This window comes from Equus quagga, chromosome 6, assembly GCF_021613505.1.
Source record: "Equus quagga isolate Etosha38 chromosome 6, UCLA_HA_Equagga_1.0, whole genome shotgun sequence".
Lineage (NCBI taxonomy): Eukaryota > Metazoa > Chordata > Mammalia > Perissodactyla > Equidae > Equus > Equus quagga.
This window is the reverse complement of record NC_060272.1, coordinates 102,693,460-102,711,461: the sequence shown is the minus strand read 5'-3', so window position 1 is coordinate 102,711,461 and position 18,002 is coordinate 102,693,460. Positions and strand designations below refer to the sequence as shown.

The 18,002-nt window shown below is 38.7% G+C and overlaps 1 protein-coding gene across 2 annotated transcripts in view; it reads left to right on the top strand.

Moving 5' to 3' along the window:
• Positions 1–18,002, top strand: part of PIP5K1B (phosphatidylinositol-4-phosphate 5-kinase type 1 beta) — a 274,957-nt gene that overhangs the window by 97,690 nt on the left and 159,265 nt on the right. For both annotated transcript variants that reach the window (XM_046664880.1, XM_046664881.1), the window contains exons 2-3: positions 3,960–4,044; positions 10,898–10,966. In XM_046664880.1, coding sequence (XP_046520836.1) covers positions 10,898–10,966 — 69 coding nt within the window. In that variant the 5' untranslated portion in view covers positions 3,960–4,044. The remainder of the gene's footprint in view (positions 1–3,959; positions 4,045–10,897; positions 10,967–18,002) is intronic.

Genomic DNA, 18,002 nt, shown 5'->3' with positions numbered 1-18,002 from the left:
GTCACAAGGACACTATTATATGCATTTCCTTTATATACTGGCCGGCATAATTACGGACATTTTAAGGCAAAAAAACACAAAGTGAAAATACAGGGGAATATACTGAAACTATAATTAGAGAATTTAAAATTATTTCTTTTATAATTTGACAAAGTAGAGAATGATATAGGGTGGTACTAACATAGTGATTTTTGTACCCTGTAAACAGAAAATGTGCATTTTCCTCTTGTGCATGGAATATTCACAAAAAAATCTGTTTCGATGGCTATAGGAAAAAGCTTAATAAATTTGGTGAGAAAAAAGATATTTTACTCATCCCATTTTGTGACCCCAGTGTGATAAAATAAGAAATTGACAATGAAAGAATAATAATCAAAATGTAAATTCTTGAAATTAAGAAAGCCTATTATAGATGGTTCCTGGATCAAGTTGAAAATCAAGTCCAAACAAATTATCTGGAAATAAATTAAACAGAGCACTTCACATCAAAACTTATGGAGAAATTATTAATATATTCAGGAATACTATATAGCCTAAATGCTTTTGATACTGTCTTGAAAAAAGAATGAAAAATAAACTGTGTTGCATCTAGGAAATTTTTAAAAAGCCAGAAGAAAGAAGATATTATTAATAGTAAAAGCTAAAATTAATGGAACTGGCACAAAACAAATAATAGAAAGGGAAAATATGACTCGTGAAAAAATATATACAACGTTAAGAATATATGTATAACATATATAATCCACATGCATACACTATCCACACACACACACATCAGGAATAAGGAAAAAGACATTGCCTGGATCCCAAAAGGGTTAGAGGAATTCAGTAAGAGAATATTATGTGCAACTTTATGGCAACAAATTTAAAAATCTAAAGGAATTGATGGTTTTCTAATAAAATATGTTACAAAAATTTGATCCAAAGAGAGGTTATAAATTCTAAGAAATTAATAATTATAGAAAAAATCTGAGTGTATATAGAGAATGCCTCCCAATTTCATGAAAAGTATCGATTTCTTAATACCAAAACCCAGTAAAGATGGGACAACAGTCATCCAATTTTACCCATGAAAATATCCTTTCAAGAATGATAACTCAAATCCAAGTTAGAGTTTATTCTAGAAATATAAGAATGATTTTGCATAATGAAATCTCTCAACATTATATATTGACACAGCAGAATAAAAGAGAACAATTGTATGATTATATCAACTCATGCTGAAAATGCATTTGATACAGACGTTTCTAATAAGAAAGAAAATAAAATTAGCAGGGCTGGCCCTGTGATGTAGTGGTTAAGTTTGCATGTTCTGCTTTGGTGGCCTGAGTTCACTGGTTCAGATCCTGGGCACAGACCTACACCACTGGTCAGCCATGCAGTGATGGCAACTCCCATTCAAAATAGAGCAAGACTGACACAGAGTTAGCTCAAGGCAAATCTTCCTTTAGCAAAAAGAGGAAGATTGGCAACGGATATTAGCTTAGGGTGAATCTTCCTCAATAAAAAATAAATAATGAATTAATTGATTAATTAAAATTAGGATATAGCAGAGAGAACTAACTATGCCACCAAAGAAACAAAAGTGTTGTGTTGGGTGGTGACTACTGTAGGCTTATGTTGTTAATCCTGGCACTACTGCTATTACTCGAGCTATCATTCAGCACAACATTGTTTTAGAAGTTCAGTAATATAATAAGAGAAGAAATAGAAAGAAGCTGTATAAATATTACAAGTGATGTAATTGAGCCTTTAAATCTTTTAAAAATTTTTTAAGAGGATTTGGTAAAATGACTGGGTAAAAGATAATAGGTGAAACCCTATTATTTTTCTTTGTATGAATTAATAACCAGTTAGAAATGCAAATAGAAAAATCCCAGTTTAAAAGAGTGACAAACCAAAATATCGAGGAATGAATTTAGTAAGACAAACACAAAAAAAATGTAATATTGTGGTAAAAGACGTAAAATAACATTCGAAAAAATAGAGAACTATACTTGTTTTTGCATGAGAAAACTCAAAATTCCAAAGATATCAATCCTTCCCAAATTCATCTATAAATTTACTATAATTCCAGTCAGTATCCCAACTTGGAACGGGGACACGTTGGATCAATCAATTTGGTTTTCTAAAAATATATAAATGCGAGAAAATTGCTAAACATAAAAGAAAAATAGTTGGTAAGGGGAACTTGTACCAGCAGATATCAAAGCATACTGTCATATTACTGTATTTAGGACAATATAATATTGGCTCAGGAATCAACAGGTAGATCTTTGGGATATGGTAGAGAGTCCAGAAATAGATTGAGTTATATAGGAAAATTAATGTATGCTAAAGCTGGTATATCTTTCCAGTAAGGAAAAGATAGATTATAAAGTCAGTGGTGTTGGGGCAATTAGCTGTCCATGTAGGGGAGCATGAGGTTAGATTCCATTTGGAGTAAAGATCCAATGTTAAAAATGGAACCGTAAAAGTATTAGAAGAAAATATGGGAAAATACGTGTATAACATCAGGTTGGTTATCTTACCAAGTAAGACAGTAAATCCATAAAGGAAAAATTAGCAGATTTGACTTTATAAGAATTTAAAATGTCTGCATGACTAGATACCATGAACAAAACCAAAAAGTGAACAATAGCTTGCAACTCATGTGACAGAGTTAATGTTTATAATATACTGGGAGATCTTACAAATTGATTATAAAAGAAAAAAGATAAATAGTACTGTATAAAAATAACCAAAGGGCATGAACTGGAATATAAATCACCAAAAACCTGTGAAAAGGATAAGCTCCATAAGTGGTGAGAGAATGTGAATTAAAACAACTGAGAGGCCATTATCTGCCCATCAAGTTGGCAAACATTTAAAGATGGCGAGCATCCAGTGCTGATAAGTATGTCAATAAATAGGTACTCTTCATGCCCCGTTGGACTAATTGCTTCAACCTTTTTGCAGAAAGGAATGTAGCAGTGGCTTTTCAAATGGTTAATATGCTTATCAAGTTTGGGCCAACTTCTAGGATTCTTTCCACAGAAATAAAAGTGCTATTACTATAAAGATGTTTGAATAAGGCTGTTTATTCCTGCTCTAGTCATGGTAGCCAAACCTGGAAACAGTCTGAATGTTCATCGACAAGTGAGTGGTTGATTTAATGATAGTAAATCCATCTTGTGGAATGTGATAGTTATTTAAAAATGAGTTAGATATATATATTTGAAAAAACATAAGATATACTGGTAAGTGGCAGAAATAAACATGCGTGTGTGTATACATGAGCAAGCATAGGGAAGATTTGGGGAGGGTATACAATAAACTGTTAACATTGGTTATCTCGGGGAGATACGATAGGACCTTATTCGTTTTTACTTCACACCTCTCTGTATTTTTAAAATTAGTTACCGTGAGCAAGCATCTCTTCTGTATAAAAACATAATTATAGCAAAAGAGGTTTGTTGAACTGTTCTTTAAGATTGTGTCATCTAAACAACCTTCATGAAAATCAAAGTTGATTTGTCACAGGGTTAATATTGGAAAATTGCCCACACATCTCATGGGGTCTCCTTTATGAAGACCCCCAGGAGAAATTTCCACTCCAGCCTTAATCCCCCATACCTGTGGTTCATTTGAACAACTGATTTGCTTTTTTCTTATGGACATTGGGCATTTAGGTAACTGATCATTTCTTCCTTTGCTGTGGCCACTAGGAATCTCCGAGTCGAACTGGAGACTGTGCAGGGTATTCAACTGTACAGGGTCACATGGCTTACATTCTATGCATACCCTATATTGCCGGCGTCATCTCATTCTCCACCTTTATTTTTCCGTCACACACATTCCTTCCTTTATTTTAGTTTTAACTGGTTACATTGTATGTATCCCTACAGCCACTCTGATCCTTTCTGGGAGATGAGGTGGAGATAGGTGTAAATAATAACCAGTGATTTTTATTTTAACAGGAACCTGAGAAGGAAGACAGTCTCAACAATGAATAGGCCACCCGTCGCGACCAACTACAGATGACTTGCCATTTCATTTACAAAGGTAAGAAAATGCAGTCTATGGTGACAATTAATTCCAACTGACTCATTATAGAGCTCTTACCTCTTTCATATTTATTTACACATGTTCTAAATCATATATCTAGTTCATGACCTTTAACTTTGACATTATCAAATTTAAAACAAACAACAAGCAAATAGAAACATGGGAAACTCTGTGAATGTCAGCATGCCTAAAGGGACAGAACCCAGGAGATGTGATCTCTGCTATTAATTACTGTGTGTAGTTAAACTCTTTAATAGCATTAGTGTTCTCTTGATTTTTAAATGCTGCAGTGCTCGCTGCAGAATGCTTGGAGAATATAGCAAAATATAAAAGTGAAAACGCAAAGCATTCATAATCCCATCATCCGTGGATCATCACCAGTACTTCTGTGAATTTCTTTCGTCCTTTTTTGTGTATGTAGAAATGTATATGATTATAATGTTTTTAAAAACAATGTTTTTAGTCCATACTTACCTTGGCTTCCATAGTTATGAATGGTGCACCTTAACTGGTGCAGGAACATAGCAAGTCTAGGAACAAATAGTAATGACCACTGTGACCTCTGTGATAGACATTTGCAGTTTACCAGAAGATCCCCAAGCATCTCATTTTCGCCATATACAAAACACCTGTAAATCCAGGTGACTTTTCATGCCCTCCCTTTGTTGTTATGGCCTATTTTGTGCTGCTTACAGGGAATTGGTTTTTTAAAAATAGAAGTTTACCTCCTTCTTTCCTCCTCTTCCCTACTGTCCAGAGGTAATTTACAAAGCAATAAAAAAGACCATCTCATCATCTGACCTTCATTCATGCCAATTAGTCAACCCCTCATTAAGGTTGTTTTTTCAAACAGCCTTCAGAGTTGCTCTTGAAGTTTTTCAGTTTTAAAAGCTGCAAAGTCTTCGAGGTGAAATTACTGAAATGGCATTCTTCAGCTAGGTCTTCATTCTCTTGTCTCTGTTAAACAGTTGAAGGCTAAGGAAAATCTTCCTCTTACCTGTTATCATTAGTACATGCTAAATTGGAGACACAAACATACCCAATATAGAAATGGGGTGAAGCTTTGTACAGACAATTCACTAACGAAATACAAAGAACCAAATAAACGTGACAAAAATGTTCATCCTTACTGTTAATCATGAAGTGCAAAATAAAATGATATTTTTGCCAGAAGTTAAATTGGCAAATATTTTGTGTTTGATTTTAATTGAAAATACTGCTATAAAGTAGATATGCTATTTTACCCAATAGTCACTGTTCTAGGACTCTATGGCAGCTCGGTTCGACATGCTGCTGGAAATATAAGAATACAGAGTACAGTTTTATTTGTAACAGAAAAATAGGAAGCATCTTGAATGTCTGTTAATAAACATTGAACTGTGATGCGTTTATTTGTTTGTTTTTTGAAGATTTTATTTTTCCTTTTTCTCCCCAAACCCCCCTGGTATAGTTGTATGTTTTTATTTGTGAGTCCTTCTAGTTGTGCTGTGTGGGATGCCGCCTCAGCATGGCTTGATGAGTGGTGCCATGTCTGCACCCAGGACCCAAACTGGCGAAACCCTGGGCCACCAAAGCGGAGTGCGTGAACCCAACCACTTGGCCACAGGACCAGTCCCTGCAATGCATTTTTATAATAGAATTATTCAGACGTTAGACATTGTTTCTGGGGGCCAACTCTGTGGCCAAGTGGTTAAGTTCATGTGCTCCGCTTTGGCGGCCTGGGGTTCACTGGTTCGGATCCTGGGTGCAGACCTACATATGGCTCATCAAGCCATGCTGTGGTGCCATCCCACATAGGAGAACTAGAGTATACAACTATGTACTGGGGCTTTGGGGAGGGGGGAAAAAAAGGGGAAGATTGGCAACAGATGTTAGCTCAGAGCCAATCTTAAAAAAAAAAATTGTTTCTAATTAGTGTTTAGTGATGCAGAAAATATTTCTGATATAAATTTAAGTGAAAAGGGCAAAATGGTATAGAATGTATGGTCCCAGTTTTGCTTAAAAAAATTGCATTTGGAGACGATCAAATGGTAAAATAGCCACATATTAACAATTATTATTTCTGGGTAGTTGGATTAAAGGTAATAGTTTTATTTTCTTCTTTGTATATTTTTTTCAAATATCTGTTTTTCTTAGGGAGAAAACCCAATATTTTAAAATTCTAAATTTAAAATTAGTTTTAAATTTTAAAGTGATTGAAAAATAATGAATAGTTATACATTTGATTAAAATAACCAGGAAGCCTTCCTCATATTTTTTGAAACTTGATTTCATTCCAAATGAGTTCACAGATAGTTTTGAAAGCTGGTTATGTCAGGAAAATGAAAATGTGGCATATTCAGTAGCATTTTACATTTTAAAAAATGGCTTCACTCCTACATGGAGGTTATTTCTACTGAAATACTTCCAGCCTAAGTCTTTTTCGTTGGTGGAGGAAGTTATAAGGAGTTGGTGATACTGCCATTTATTCCATGACAGCTATCTTAAGTTCCCAAGCTACTGGCACCTTCTAAAGAATCTATGTGATTGATGGTGTCAGACGCCTAAGTTATGTCTTTATCGCCCTCCTTCAGGGGGTCAGCTCTCTTCCCCAGCACCAAACACCCAGGCAGACGGAATCAGATGCTGCCTACATTCATCTAATGGCATCTTTTTATCTTCCTTATCAATTTATTTATTCATTCATTCTACAAATATTTATTAAGCACCTACTATGTGCCAGGTACAGTTAAGTGTTTGAGGTACATCAGTGAACTAAAGTCTCTGCCTCTGTGGAGTTTAAATTCAGGAGGAGACAGACCAAAAGAACAAAAATTCACTATAATCAATAAGGAAACTCTGTAGTATGTTAGTCTCTGGTGAGCGCTACAGAAAAAAAAAGAAAAAAGAAGACAAGTTAAGGGAGATGATGAGCACCGGGGCAGGGAGGAGCTGAACAGGTTGCAGTTGAAAATAGGCTGGTCAAGCTAAGCATCAAAGAGAAGTTGACATTTGAGCAAAGACCTGAAGGCGATAAGCAGGTGTCTGGGGGAGATGGTCTGGGCGGAGGGAAGAGCTGCAACAGAGCTCTTGTGTGTTTGAGGAAGACTGGGAGTGTCTGAAGCCCAGTGAATGAGGGGGAGCCAGGGGAGGACTCAGAGGAGCCGAGGTCAGGGAAGGAATGGCAAGAGGGTGGGTAAATCGCATAGGGCCTTACAGGCCGTTGCAAGGACTTGGGCTTTTACTCTGAGTGAAATGGAAAACCATTGCAGGGTCTTAAGGGAAGAGTGGCATGATCTCATTAGGTTTAGAGACAGATCACTCTGGCTACTATGGTGAGAGTAGACTGTAGGAGGACAGGGTGGCATCAGGAAGCCCTGGTAGGAGGCCGTGAAAGTCATCCCTGCATAAGAAGATGATGGCTCTGTCCAGGAATGTGCAGCAGGAGTGGTGAGAGGTGACCGGATTCTGGATGTCTTTCAGAGGCTTTGCTGCCACAGTGACTGTGGTATAAAAGAAGGAGGACTCTGAGATTTGGAGCCTGAACAGCAAAAGGTTGGAGATGCCATTAACTGAGATGAGGAAAGTATAAGTGAAGGAAGTTGGGAGAGAATGTCAGGAATTCAGTTTCAGATTTACAAAATTTTAGGCGTCTGTTTGAGATCCAAGTGGAGATATCAAGAAGACAATTGGATATGCAAGTCTGGAGTTCGAAGAGAGATTTAGAGATCCCCCAAAAAGCGAGTATGGATAGAGAAGAGACCCAAGGATTCAGTCCTGGACACTCCAACCCTAAGAGGTTAGGCAGAGAGAAGGAGGAACCAACTAAAGAGGCTGGAATGTTACCAAGAAGATAGGGGGAAAAAAATAAAACCAGGAGAGTATGGTGCTCTAGAAGCCAAGCGAAGAAAATCAATCGAGGAGGGCACGACATGTGTGTCAGTAATCTGATAGATCAGGCAAAATGGGGGCTTAGAATTAGCTCTTGGTTTTGGCAACATGGAGGTCATTGGTGACCTTGATGAAGACGTTCTCAGGGCAGTGGTGGGAGCAAAACCTTGATTGGAGTGTGTTAAAGAGAGAAGATAAGAAAAGGAATCAGGGATTGAGAGTAGAGACATCTTTTTCAAGGAGTTTTGCCACAAGGGTGAATAAGGAAGTGAGGGGGAAGTGGAATCAAGAGAAGGGTTTTTATTTTTTAAGATGGAAGAAATGACAGAATGCTGATGGGAATGAAGTAGAGTGAAAAATTGACGATGAGGAGAGAAAGGGGAGAATTGCAAGAGTAATGTCTGGAATGGGTGAGAGGGGATGGAATCTGCACAATTTAAATAAGCTTTTTATGTTTGGGAATTTTTCACGTTTGTCACATTCTTTGCCATGTTTTCCAACTTGTTGCTTGCCTTATGATCTATTTTGGCAGTAAGAATTTGATAATTTTGGATAGTCAAATCAATTAATTTTTTTTCACTTGTGATTCCTCTGCAACTTTTTGTTTTTTTTTTTTTTTGGTGAGGAAGATTCTCCCTGAGCTAACATCCGTTGGCAATCTTTCTCTTTTTTGGCTTGAGGAAGATTATCCCTTAGCTAACGTCTCTGCCAATCTTCCTCTATTTTGTATGTGGGTTGCCTCCACAGCATGGCTGATGAGTACAGTGGGTCCACACCCAGGATCTGAACCCACGAACCTGGGCCACTGAAGCAGAGCACACGAAACTTTAACCACTGGGCCATGGGGCTGGCCCCCCTCTACAACTCTTAAGCTTATAAAAATCTTTGCCAATTCAGGGATCAAATATCAGATAAATACCTATATAGTCTTAAAGTAATTGTATAATTTAAGTTTTTTTGGAGGGAGATGATAGAGGGTTTGGATTTTTTTTTTTTTTTTTTTTTTACCCTGAGCCTGATATTACAAAACTTTTCAGACATTTTAATTCCACTTACATATATTCAAAATTCACCAAAATATTATGAAGACACTAGAAAGACCAATTATTCTTTAAACGAATTAAGCAGATACAGCATGGGCAGCAGTAGTGTATGAAACATCTGTCTTTGAAAACTCCGTATTCTGATATGGACAAATTGAATGGACACGAATGGAATTGAAAATTGATCTAAGGGGATGGTTTGAGTGGTGGGCAGTAATAGGTATGGTGAGGTTGGCTCGGTGTGGTCCATTCTTTCATCTTCCTGGATGGTTTTTAGTCACATCAGCTTCATGGCAGTGGGGGTAAAATCAGTCATTTAGTTCCAGTGCAGAGAAATGGCTGGCAAATTCTAAGGTTTGGCACACACTTTGTTTATTAAAGGTCCAAAATTTAAAATGTGCTTCAAAGGCTTGTGAGAAAGTCAGAAGTTTTGTCCCTCTGTGGTGTCTAGAACTTTCTAGCCCTTCATGCAGTTTAACATAAGACCCTTAAATATGGTTCCCTGATTGTGTAGCTATGCTTGTTTACCGCAGAAGTAACTGGCTTTAAAAATTCACATGAATTAAAAGTTAAATGCAAAAATCTTATCATTAAAAAGTGACAGGAACCCATGTTTAAACATCTGATAATCTCCAAATGAAAAAATATTTATCTAAAAGCATTGGGAAGAAATCACAAAAGTATTCAATGGTTTTGAGTATGAAAAATACGAAATTTCTTCATGTCATAATTATAAAACAAAAGACAGCAGCATGGAAAATAATAATGCACTTGGAAACAGATTAATAACCTTAATACATAAAAATCAATAAGGAAACCACTAATATCAATAACCATAATAGGTAACTAAAACACCAAGACCCCAACAGATAAATGGACAAAACAGTAAAAAACTCAAAAGAAGAAATACAAACAGCTAAAAAAAGATATGCAAACAATGTTAACCTTCACTGCTAGTTTTCAAAGATGCAAATTAAAATCAAGAGCTGCTTTCTTTCACCTGTCAAATTAGCAAAGATATTTAAAATGATAATACTCACTGCTAAGCCTGTCATGAAACCAGTTCCCACTTGCTGCTGATAGTGTGAATGGGTATGTTCTTCTTGGCAAGAAATTTAGCAATATGTTGTAAGAGCTTTCAATTTTTCAATGACCTAGTGATTCTAGGAATCTAATCCCAGAAAACACTGAAGTTGGACAAAGAAAGAAGCATGAAATAATTATTGTTATATTACTTCTAGAAGCAAAACCCATGGACCACCTCAACTATCCTTCCATGTTAGCATTATTAACTAAAGTATTAACACACAATTGTGTTCACACAGTGGTGTAGCTTACAACTAGAAAAAATTATTCTTATGATGAGATTTTTATAATCAAATGGGAAAATGCTTATTACATAAAGTAAAAACTTCAAGTGAAAAATGCTGGGTAAGATGGTATCGTATTTTTAGTGTGAAAGTGCATGGAACAAAAGGGGGAAACAAATATACAAAAATCTGAATAATGGAGTTGCCTGAGGGCAGCAGAATTGAGTAATTTTTTCTGTCCTCATTCATGTTTTTTGGTACTTTCCAGATACTTTTAGAGGAATCATCTATAACCAGAAAATAAGGGTTATTTTTTTTTAAAAAAAAGCTTTGTAGAAAGCAACTTATCCACATGATATGGGCTTGAACTTACATAACATCTTTCTTATAGCATATGGAGTAAAGCATACTACCAAAATGATCTGGAGGCAAAAATTTACTTTTGAAAGATTGGGAAACAAAGATTTGTTTTTAGTATTGTGAGCAATCACGTCCTTTCTTGGCGACAATAACAATAACAACAAAACCGTGATTAACCAAAATAGATCCTCTAGTTGGCAATATTATTAGCATATTGTATTTCAGAGTAGAGCTGTAAATTCAAATAGGTATGTTTTTCTCTTGTAGATGTCGTCTGCTGCTGAAAATGGAGATGCAGCACCTGGGAAACAAAATGAAGAAAAAACCTATAAAAAGGTGAGTGAGTGTTTTATTCTCTTTCTTCAGCTCAGAAAGAATACTTTTACTGTTTGGAATGTTAAGATCGTCATAGGCCTTTCTTTCCTCCAAAGCAGTCTATGTAAGTTACTGCCTTAGTTTCTATTGCTGCTGCAGCTAATTACCATGAGCTGAGTGACTTAAACAACACAAATGCATTATCTTATGGTTCTGTTGGTCACAGGTCCGGCATGGGTCTCACTGGGCCAAGATCTAGGTGTCTACATGGCTGTGTTCCTTTCTGGAGGCTCCAGGGGAGAGGCCATCTCCTCCTCTTTTCCAGCATCTCAGGCCACCTGCATTTTCTGCATCGTGCTCCCTTCCACTTTCAAAGCCAGTCAAGACTGGTCTTTCTCAGGCTGTTCACTCTGACACTTCAAAGGACCCTTGTGATTACACTGAGCCTTCCTGGATAATCCAGGATAATCTCTTTATTTTAAAGTCAGCTGATTAGCAACTTTAATTTCCTCTGCAACCTTAACTCCTAACTGCCATATAACATAACACAAAAATCTCTTTCCAGACTTCCCAGCGTGTCTTACCTTACCATTCTTTGACTTTGAATTCTTGTCTGCCAGCAACCAATCTAATGTTCAGGAACATGACTGGGTACTATATGCCCCCAGGCACCATTGCTTCTGATTTTAGATTGACCACACATTTTAGCTTTTAAAAAGTTCTTGCCCTCTTTTCCTCTTAGGAGTAGGAGGTTTGTGTATTGAAGGTTTATTATATCTTAACTTTTCCTTTTGTCTTTTACTCTTGAATGAATAGCTAGCAAGAAGTTTTGTCATAAAGTACATGAGCCATCTGATCTGTCCACATATTCAGGTCATGGAACTAACATGATGTATTTCCTGTTCAATTTTCATGCGGGAAAATATGCCCCTTTTCCTGGTGTATCTTTTCTTCTGACTTTCCTACTCAGCCAAACCTAGAAATATAAACAGAGAGGTTGCCACTCAAAGTGATGATGTGTTTGGGGAACAGGAGGGTGAAGACTCAAGAGCTTGGAAGTCGTGTTGTATATCTTACAGAATTTGTGCATCTGGCTAAACGCAGAAATACGCTATTTAGAGCCAGCCCTGATGGCCTAGTGGTTGAAGTTTGGCCCTCTCACCGCTTTGGCAGCCCAGATTCATTTCCTGGTTGCAGAACCAAACCACCCATCTGTCAGTTGCCATGCTGTGGTGGCGGCTCACGTAGAACTAGAAGAACTTACAACTAGGATATACAACCATGCACTGGGGCTTTGGGGAGGAAAAAAAAAGAAAAAAGGAAAATTGGTAACAGATGTTAGCTCAGGGCAAATCTTTAAAAAAAATGATTTCTACTTAAAAAAAATATATACTATTTATTTTTAGACACAGGTGGAAAACCAAATCTTATCTCTTTTACCCAAAACTCCTTGTAAATTCAGTCAAGTATGAGACCAATGTAGAGATGGTCACATTGCCAGCCTGTTATTACTTCCGATCAGTTTCAGGCAATTTTCCCTATCAGCATTGAGGCACTAAATTCTTGACTGAATTCTGACCTATAGGTGTTCTTTATTGATATAAAAGTAATAGAAAGAATATCTTGGAGTTTGCTAAGTGTGCCCTGCCCAAGAATTTGGTAAAGTATGTTTTCAATCATATTATAGATATGATTCTATGATTAATATCTCTAACAGAATATTGAAATCAGCGATGTTGGGAAGGTTATAGAAACTAAAAGTCACATTCTAAGATAGCAAATAATTCTGAAAAATAAGAGAAGATGCAGGAAACTTAAGAGGAAAAAAAACCATAAATGATTTTTTTTAAATGTGTGATGACATAGGGATCTTTTTGATGATCTGATTTTAAAAGGAAGGTAAGTAGTGGAGGAGGAGGTATTTAGCTTCTCTGTAAGACAAGCACCGAGAAGAGAGCGCAGTGCCTAGACCTGAGCGCTTAGTAAACATGGTGTTGACAGGCACAGCAAGAAGGAATCACTAAGGGAAGGTGGTGCTTTAGTAGGTAAAAGCCAAGCTGAACTATTCAATTTAATTCTTCTCAATGAAGGCAAAAGATCTTCAAACTGGAGGTGTTAATGGTGGAGTTAGGAGAGATGATAATAACTGTTACATTAGCTATTGCAAATCTATTTGCCTCTAGGCCCAGGTGAACCATTTCCCAGATGAAAGAACTCAGAGCTGGAGTAGGGAAACTACTGAGTGTGAGCTTAGAAAAATCAGGAGAATGGGAGAGTTTCAAAAGGCAGGAAATAAGCACATATCATCCTTATTTTCAAAAATGAGGAAAAGATACATTCTGGAAACCAGATGTAAGTGAGACCATTGCTCAGCATAACTTGAGCATAGGTTAGTAAAGATATGGCTTATGTACATTTGGAGAAGACACACGTGTTTCACAAACCTGCAGAGCTTCGCAAAGATATAGTTTATGTCAAATTAACTACATTTCCTATTAAGAAGGAGTCATTAAATTAGTCGCAGATAAGGAGAATGCTCAAGTTTGATGAATCTTGAATTAAAGGCACCTGGAAGATTCTTGCAGCATCCTTTCAGACAAGGTGGAGAAGTAGGGATTAAATATTATGGTTAGTGTGTTTGTACCCAGTTGGACAGAATGGCAGTTTTGCTCCCTATTCACTTAGTCTCTACAGTATGGTACAGAAGTTGGCCCTGTATAGCTTAACGTTTTTTACCCATGACCTTAATGAAAACATGAAACTTGTGCTTTGGAAATGTGCAGCTGCCAAAACACTGAGAATGATAACTAACAGACTAGATGAATGTCACCAGGGCCACCAGGCGTTTCGTTAACTATTGTGCCTTTTACAAATACCTTAAAGTTAATTTTCTTCCCAGTCCTGAAGCACTGACCATGGGTATGCCCCTTTTTTATAAGGAGCTTTGATAACCCGTTAGTGTTTGCCTGTGACTGAAGCCAATCCATGGACCCCAGGTTAAGAGCTCCCTGATCTGCTGTGCTAGCCGTGAGAAGGATAGCAAAGAGTGTATAAGGAACTTAATGGTTGAGTGGGAGAGACAAGACACGAAGACAGTTTGACAACACAGCAGTCTATAATGAAGTGTTCAAAAGAGGAGAAATCGATATGGGTTAGAGTGAACAAGTTTAGCCTTTCTGTGTGAAGCCGCAGATTCACTGGGCAGCTGCCAGCAACACTCAGCATCATGAGTGCTGTGATTTCCATGCATTTGGGGGAAGCATTCTGTGTTCATGGAACAATGTTCTACTCTGAGTTGCAATTGTTTGCGTGTGATTATTTAGGCTGGCTGCCTTCTGTTCTTCCAGTTGACCATTTCCCTAATCCATTATCAGTTCTTGTGGAGCCCAGGAAGAATAGCTAAAATCAGCGGGTGAGGTCATGGTCTTCAGCTAATGGCTAAAATAAGAGTTTTGTTTTTAGCTGCTTAAAACAAACATGTCGCCCATTGAGACAGGCAGTAAGGGCCTCCTGGCTGTGTTTACAGAGTGTAGTTTTTCCATTCTCAGTTCATTTATCGTCTTCCACAAGAGTTGTAAACGCAGAAGCCTGCAGGGGCCAGGCAGGAAAGGAGGGAGTGAAATAACCAGAGGGAAAGTGATAAACAGGAGAATACGTGCCGTCTTAAAAGGGGGTAGGTGGCACTCAGCTCCAGCTAATAGAGCTATGCAGGAGTGCTCACCCAGGGTTGCTAGAGTTACTGATTTTTCAAGAAACCAAAAATGTGGATTCTGATGTGAAATCTCCCAACTTTTAAAGGTTGACAAGTGATCCAAAATTTTTCAAAAATATACTCTGGACAAAGCAACATGCTATTGATCATATCCGGCCCTCACACAGTGACCAATTTGCACCCTCTGCTCTGTTTGGGTAGAGAAGTGAGATAGGAGAGGAAGATGCGGAAGAAATGCATGCAAGACCTGCTCCCTGCTCCCTATGTCCATACAGTATATTTAAGAGGAAAAAGGATAGGCCCCTGTGAAAAAATTAAACAACTCAGATTGGTACTGAGTGCCAAGAGAAGTGGCATTTCACTTAATCCTCTAGCAAGTCCTGACGAGCCTGAAGCTCATTACAGTCTTATGAGGAAGAGTCCTTTTCTTGGAGTTGTTTGTTAGCAGAACATTTTGCTGGGATAAAAATTTCATAGATACCTCATTGCCTTTTGTCATGGCAGAAAATGCCGCTCCTTAGGCGACTTGACATTGATTTCTCTACTCATCTGTGTCAGTGATGAGGAACCTGGTGAGCAGAGGCACAGAATCAGGGGTGAACATGATTTGTCGGAGGGATGGGAGAGCCTGGCCTAGACAGAGCTCAGTGTCAGTGTTTGGGGAAAGTAACCGGCAATTTTGGAAGTATGGGCTGGCTCTAAATGACAGCCAGCCTTGGTTGCTGGTTTGAGGAGTTTGGATTTTAGGTTCTAGGCCAGCCCTGTCCATTAGAACTTTCTGCGATGATGGAAATGTTCTATAATCTGCGCTAATACGGTAGCTACAAGCTGTGTGTGGCTATTAAGCATTTAAAATGTGGCCAATGTATCTATGGAGGAATTTTTCTTTTTAAGTTAAATTTAAATTTAAATAAGCACATCTGGCTAATGGCTACCACGTTAGATAGCACAATTCTAGGCAGTATGGTACCACGACATTGGTTTGGAGATTAGCGACATGGTGAAATGACAGTACAAATCGCAGTGACGCCTGACCTGAATGATTCCAATCAGAGTAACTACTAGAAATTTTCTGCCATTGATGGAACCGGAGAAGTTTGAAGAAGAGGAGTTTTTTTTTTTAAGAAAGTGATAAACTTAGCAGAAAACAGGGCATCATTTCACTTTAAGAATGGTTTAACTCAGGTAAATTACCAATGCCAGAGACCTGAGTTTTCTCTCTTTTCTATGTGAAGAAATTGCCCACCCCAGCCCCACCCTTATAGAACAAACAGATGTCACTGTGGTTCAGTGGTTTATCCCAGGTCACCTAGCAGTTCTTTGTCAGGGAGATGATTAAAATCTCCAGCCATATCATGTCCTGATTTTGTGACTTGTCCATCAGAATTTATCTGTGTGTCCCTATCACCTGGGCTTGGGCTGACACAGGAAATTTTTACTGCCACCGTTTGTTTTTCTTCGTCTCTCCACTTTCCACCCAAAAGTTGTCATTCCAGGCCTGTCGCCCCTCCTCTCTGTACTTTTCCTTCCTTCCTGAGCCTGCCCACAATAGGCCCCCACTGGGAGATTCTGGTTTTGATAACTGCTGCAGGCTGCCATGGCTGTGGAGATCACCCGCCTTTGGTACTAGCACCCCAGCTTTGGGTGTGCCGTGAATCTCTAACTGATTTCCGCCGTAACAGGCCCACTTGATGACAGCACTCAGAATGCCCTAGCAGGAACCTGACCAGACTAAGACACAAACAGGGTTCTTGATCAAAGTTCCCCATTTTTTTCCATTTTCTTTTGTTTTATTTTTCAAGACCTTGGCTGTCATTTAATTCCAGTGTCTACGCCAGTTTCCCCACCAGGGGAGGCAGGCAGTGATGATGTGGGAAGAACAATGCCTGCCCCTTGCCACACTGCAGGGAAAGGTGTCTTTTATGACTTCTCAAACACGAGTGAGGTAATGACTCAGAGACACTTTCCTCTAAGAGGAAGCATTCATTTAAATACATGCTCGTTTATAATATACTCTGGGAAGATCCATAGGCAGCTGGTAACGTTGGCTGCCGCTGCGAAGACCCAGGTGGTGGGAATCATGAGTTGGGGGAACTTTTCTGTATGTACCTTGTATGTGTTTTTAATTTCGAATCATGTGAATGTTTCAGAAATGAAATGAGTAACATTTTAAGATTAGTGGGGAAGGGCTGTCTAGTGTCCTGTGCCCTGACCACTCTTCCTTTCCTTCAGATTCTACAAAGCCACCACTTCCGTAAAACAAGGCACTTGCTTTCTGCACTGATGGAGGTACACTCTGTAGCTTAACAGAGACATCCGTGTCTTTGCATTGAGCAGCAGTTGTCGTGAATAGCAACCACACTGGTCTGTAGGAAGAGTGATCCTTTGGCGTTCCAAGTGTTATTCTCAATTCACCTTAATCCAAAACACTGACCAAGTTGTTCGCAACCAGCACCCAGGGAACATTTGGTGATGTCTGGATACGTTTTGGTTGTCACAGTTGTGAGGCTGGTGCTATTGGCATCTGGGAGGTAGAGGCCAGCAGTGCTGCACCCTACAATGCACAGGACAGAGCTCAACAAAGAATTATCCAAATCTTAGTAGCAACAAGGCTGAAAACCCTCACCCAGACCAAACTGCCCTTTTAAGTAGAGGGTGGATGTGAGTCCAGCTCTTTTAGATACTCGTTATACAACCGTAGGCGTTCTCCCTAATTGATCTGAATCTTAATTTTTCTTATTGACGAAATGTAATTAATACCTACCTTGACCGGCTCATAGTGCTGTGAGGATCAAAAAATTTAACAGATGTGACCACATCATCCTGGGAAAAGTAGAACACCAATGAGTGATGTCACTGTTTCTGTTCGCAAAAGCAAGATCCCTCAGCCTCTGATTGCCAGTTGGGTTAGTTCTGTTAGAACTGAGCTTGGCAGCCAGTGTGACTACCTCTCCCGGCACTGGGCTCCTGAGGAGAGCAGTCACTTAGCATCCTGGTGCCGACTCCGGTCTGTCCTGGGCGTGGGAGAGTAGACAGTGAGTGCTGGAGCAAGACACTGTTTCCTTCCCAATGGCAGTAGCTTCGGAAATAAGAGAGAAAGATGTGCTCCTGATGATGGGCTGCTGTGGTGTTTTTAAAATTACGCAGCAAGATGAGCTGCATCGTTCAGAGAGGGAGAATTTTTAAATAATCTCACTCGATTTAGAAGTGTGTATAATCATGTACCATTACCATCCACGCCGCTGTGCAGATCTTCCCTCCAAATCCCTCAGCTTCTGTGTGGGATCCCCTGTGCTTCTGTCTTCTTCCTCGCTAAGTCCTAAAGCAAGCGATTTCAAATCTGCC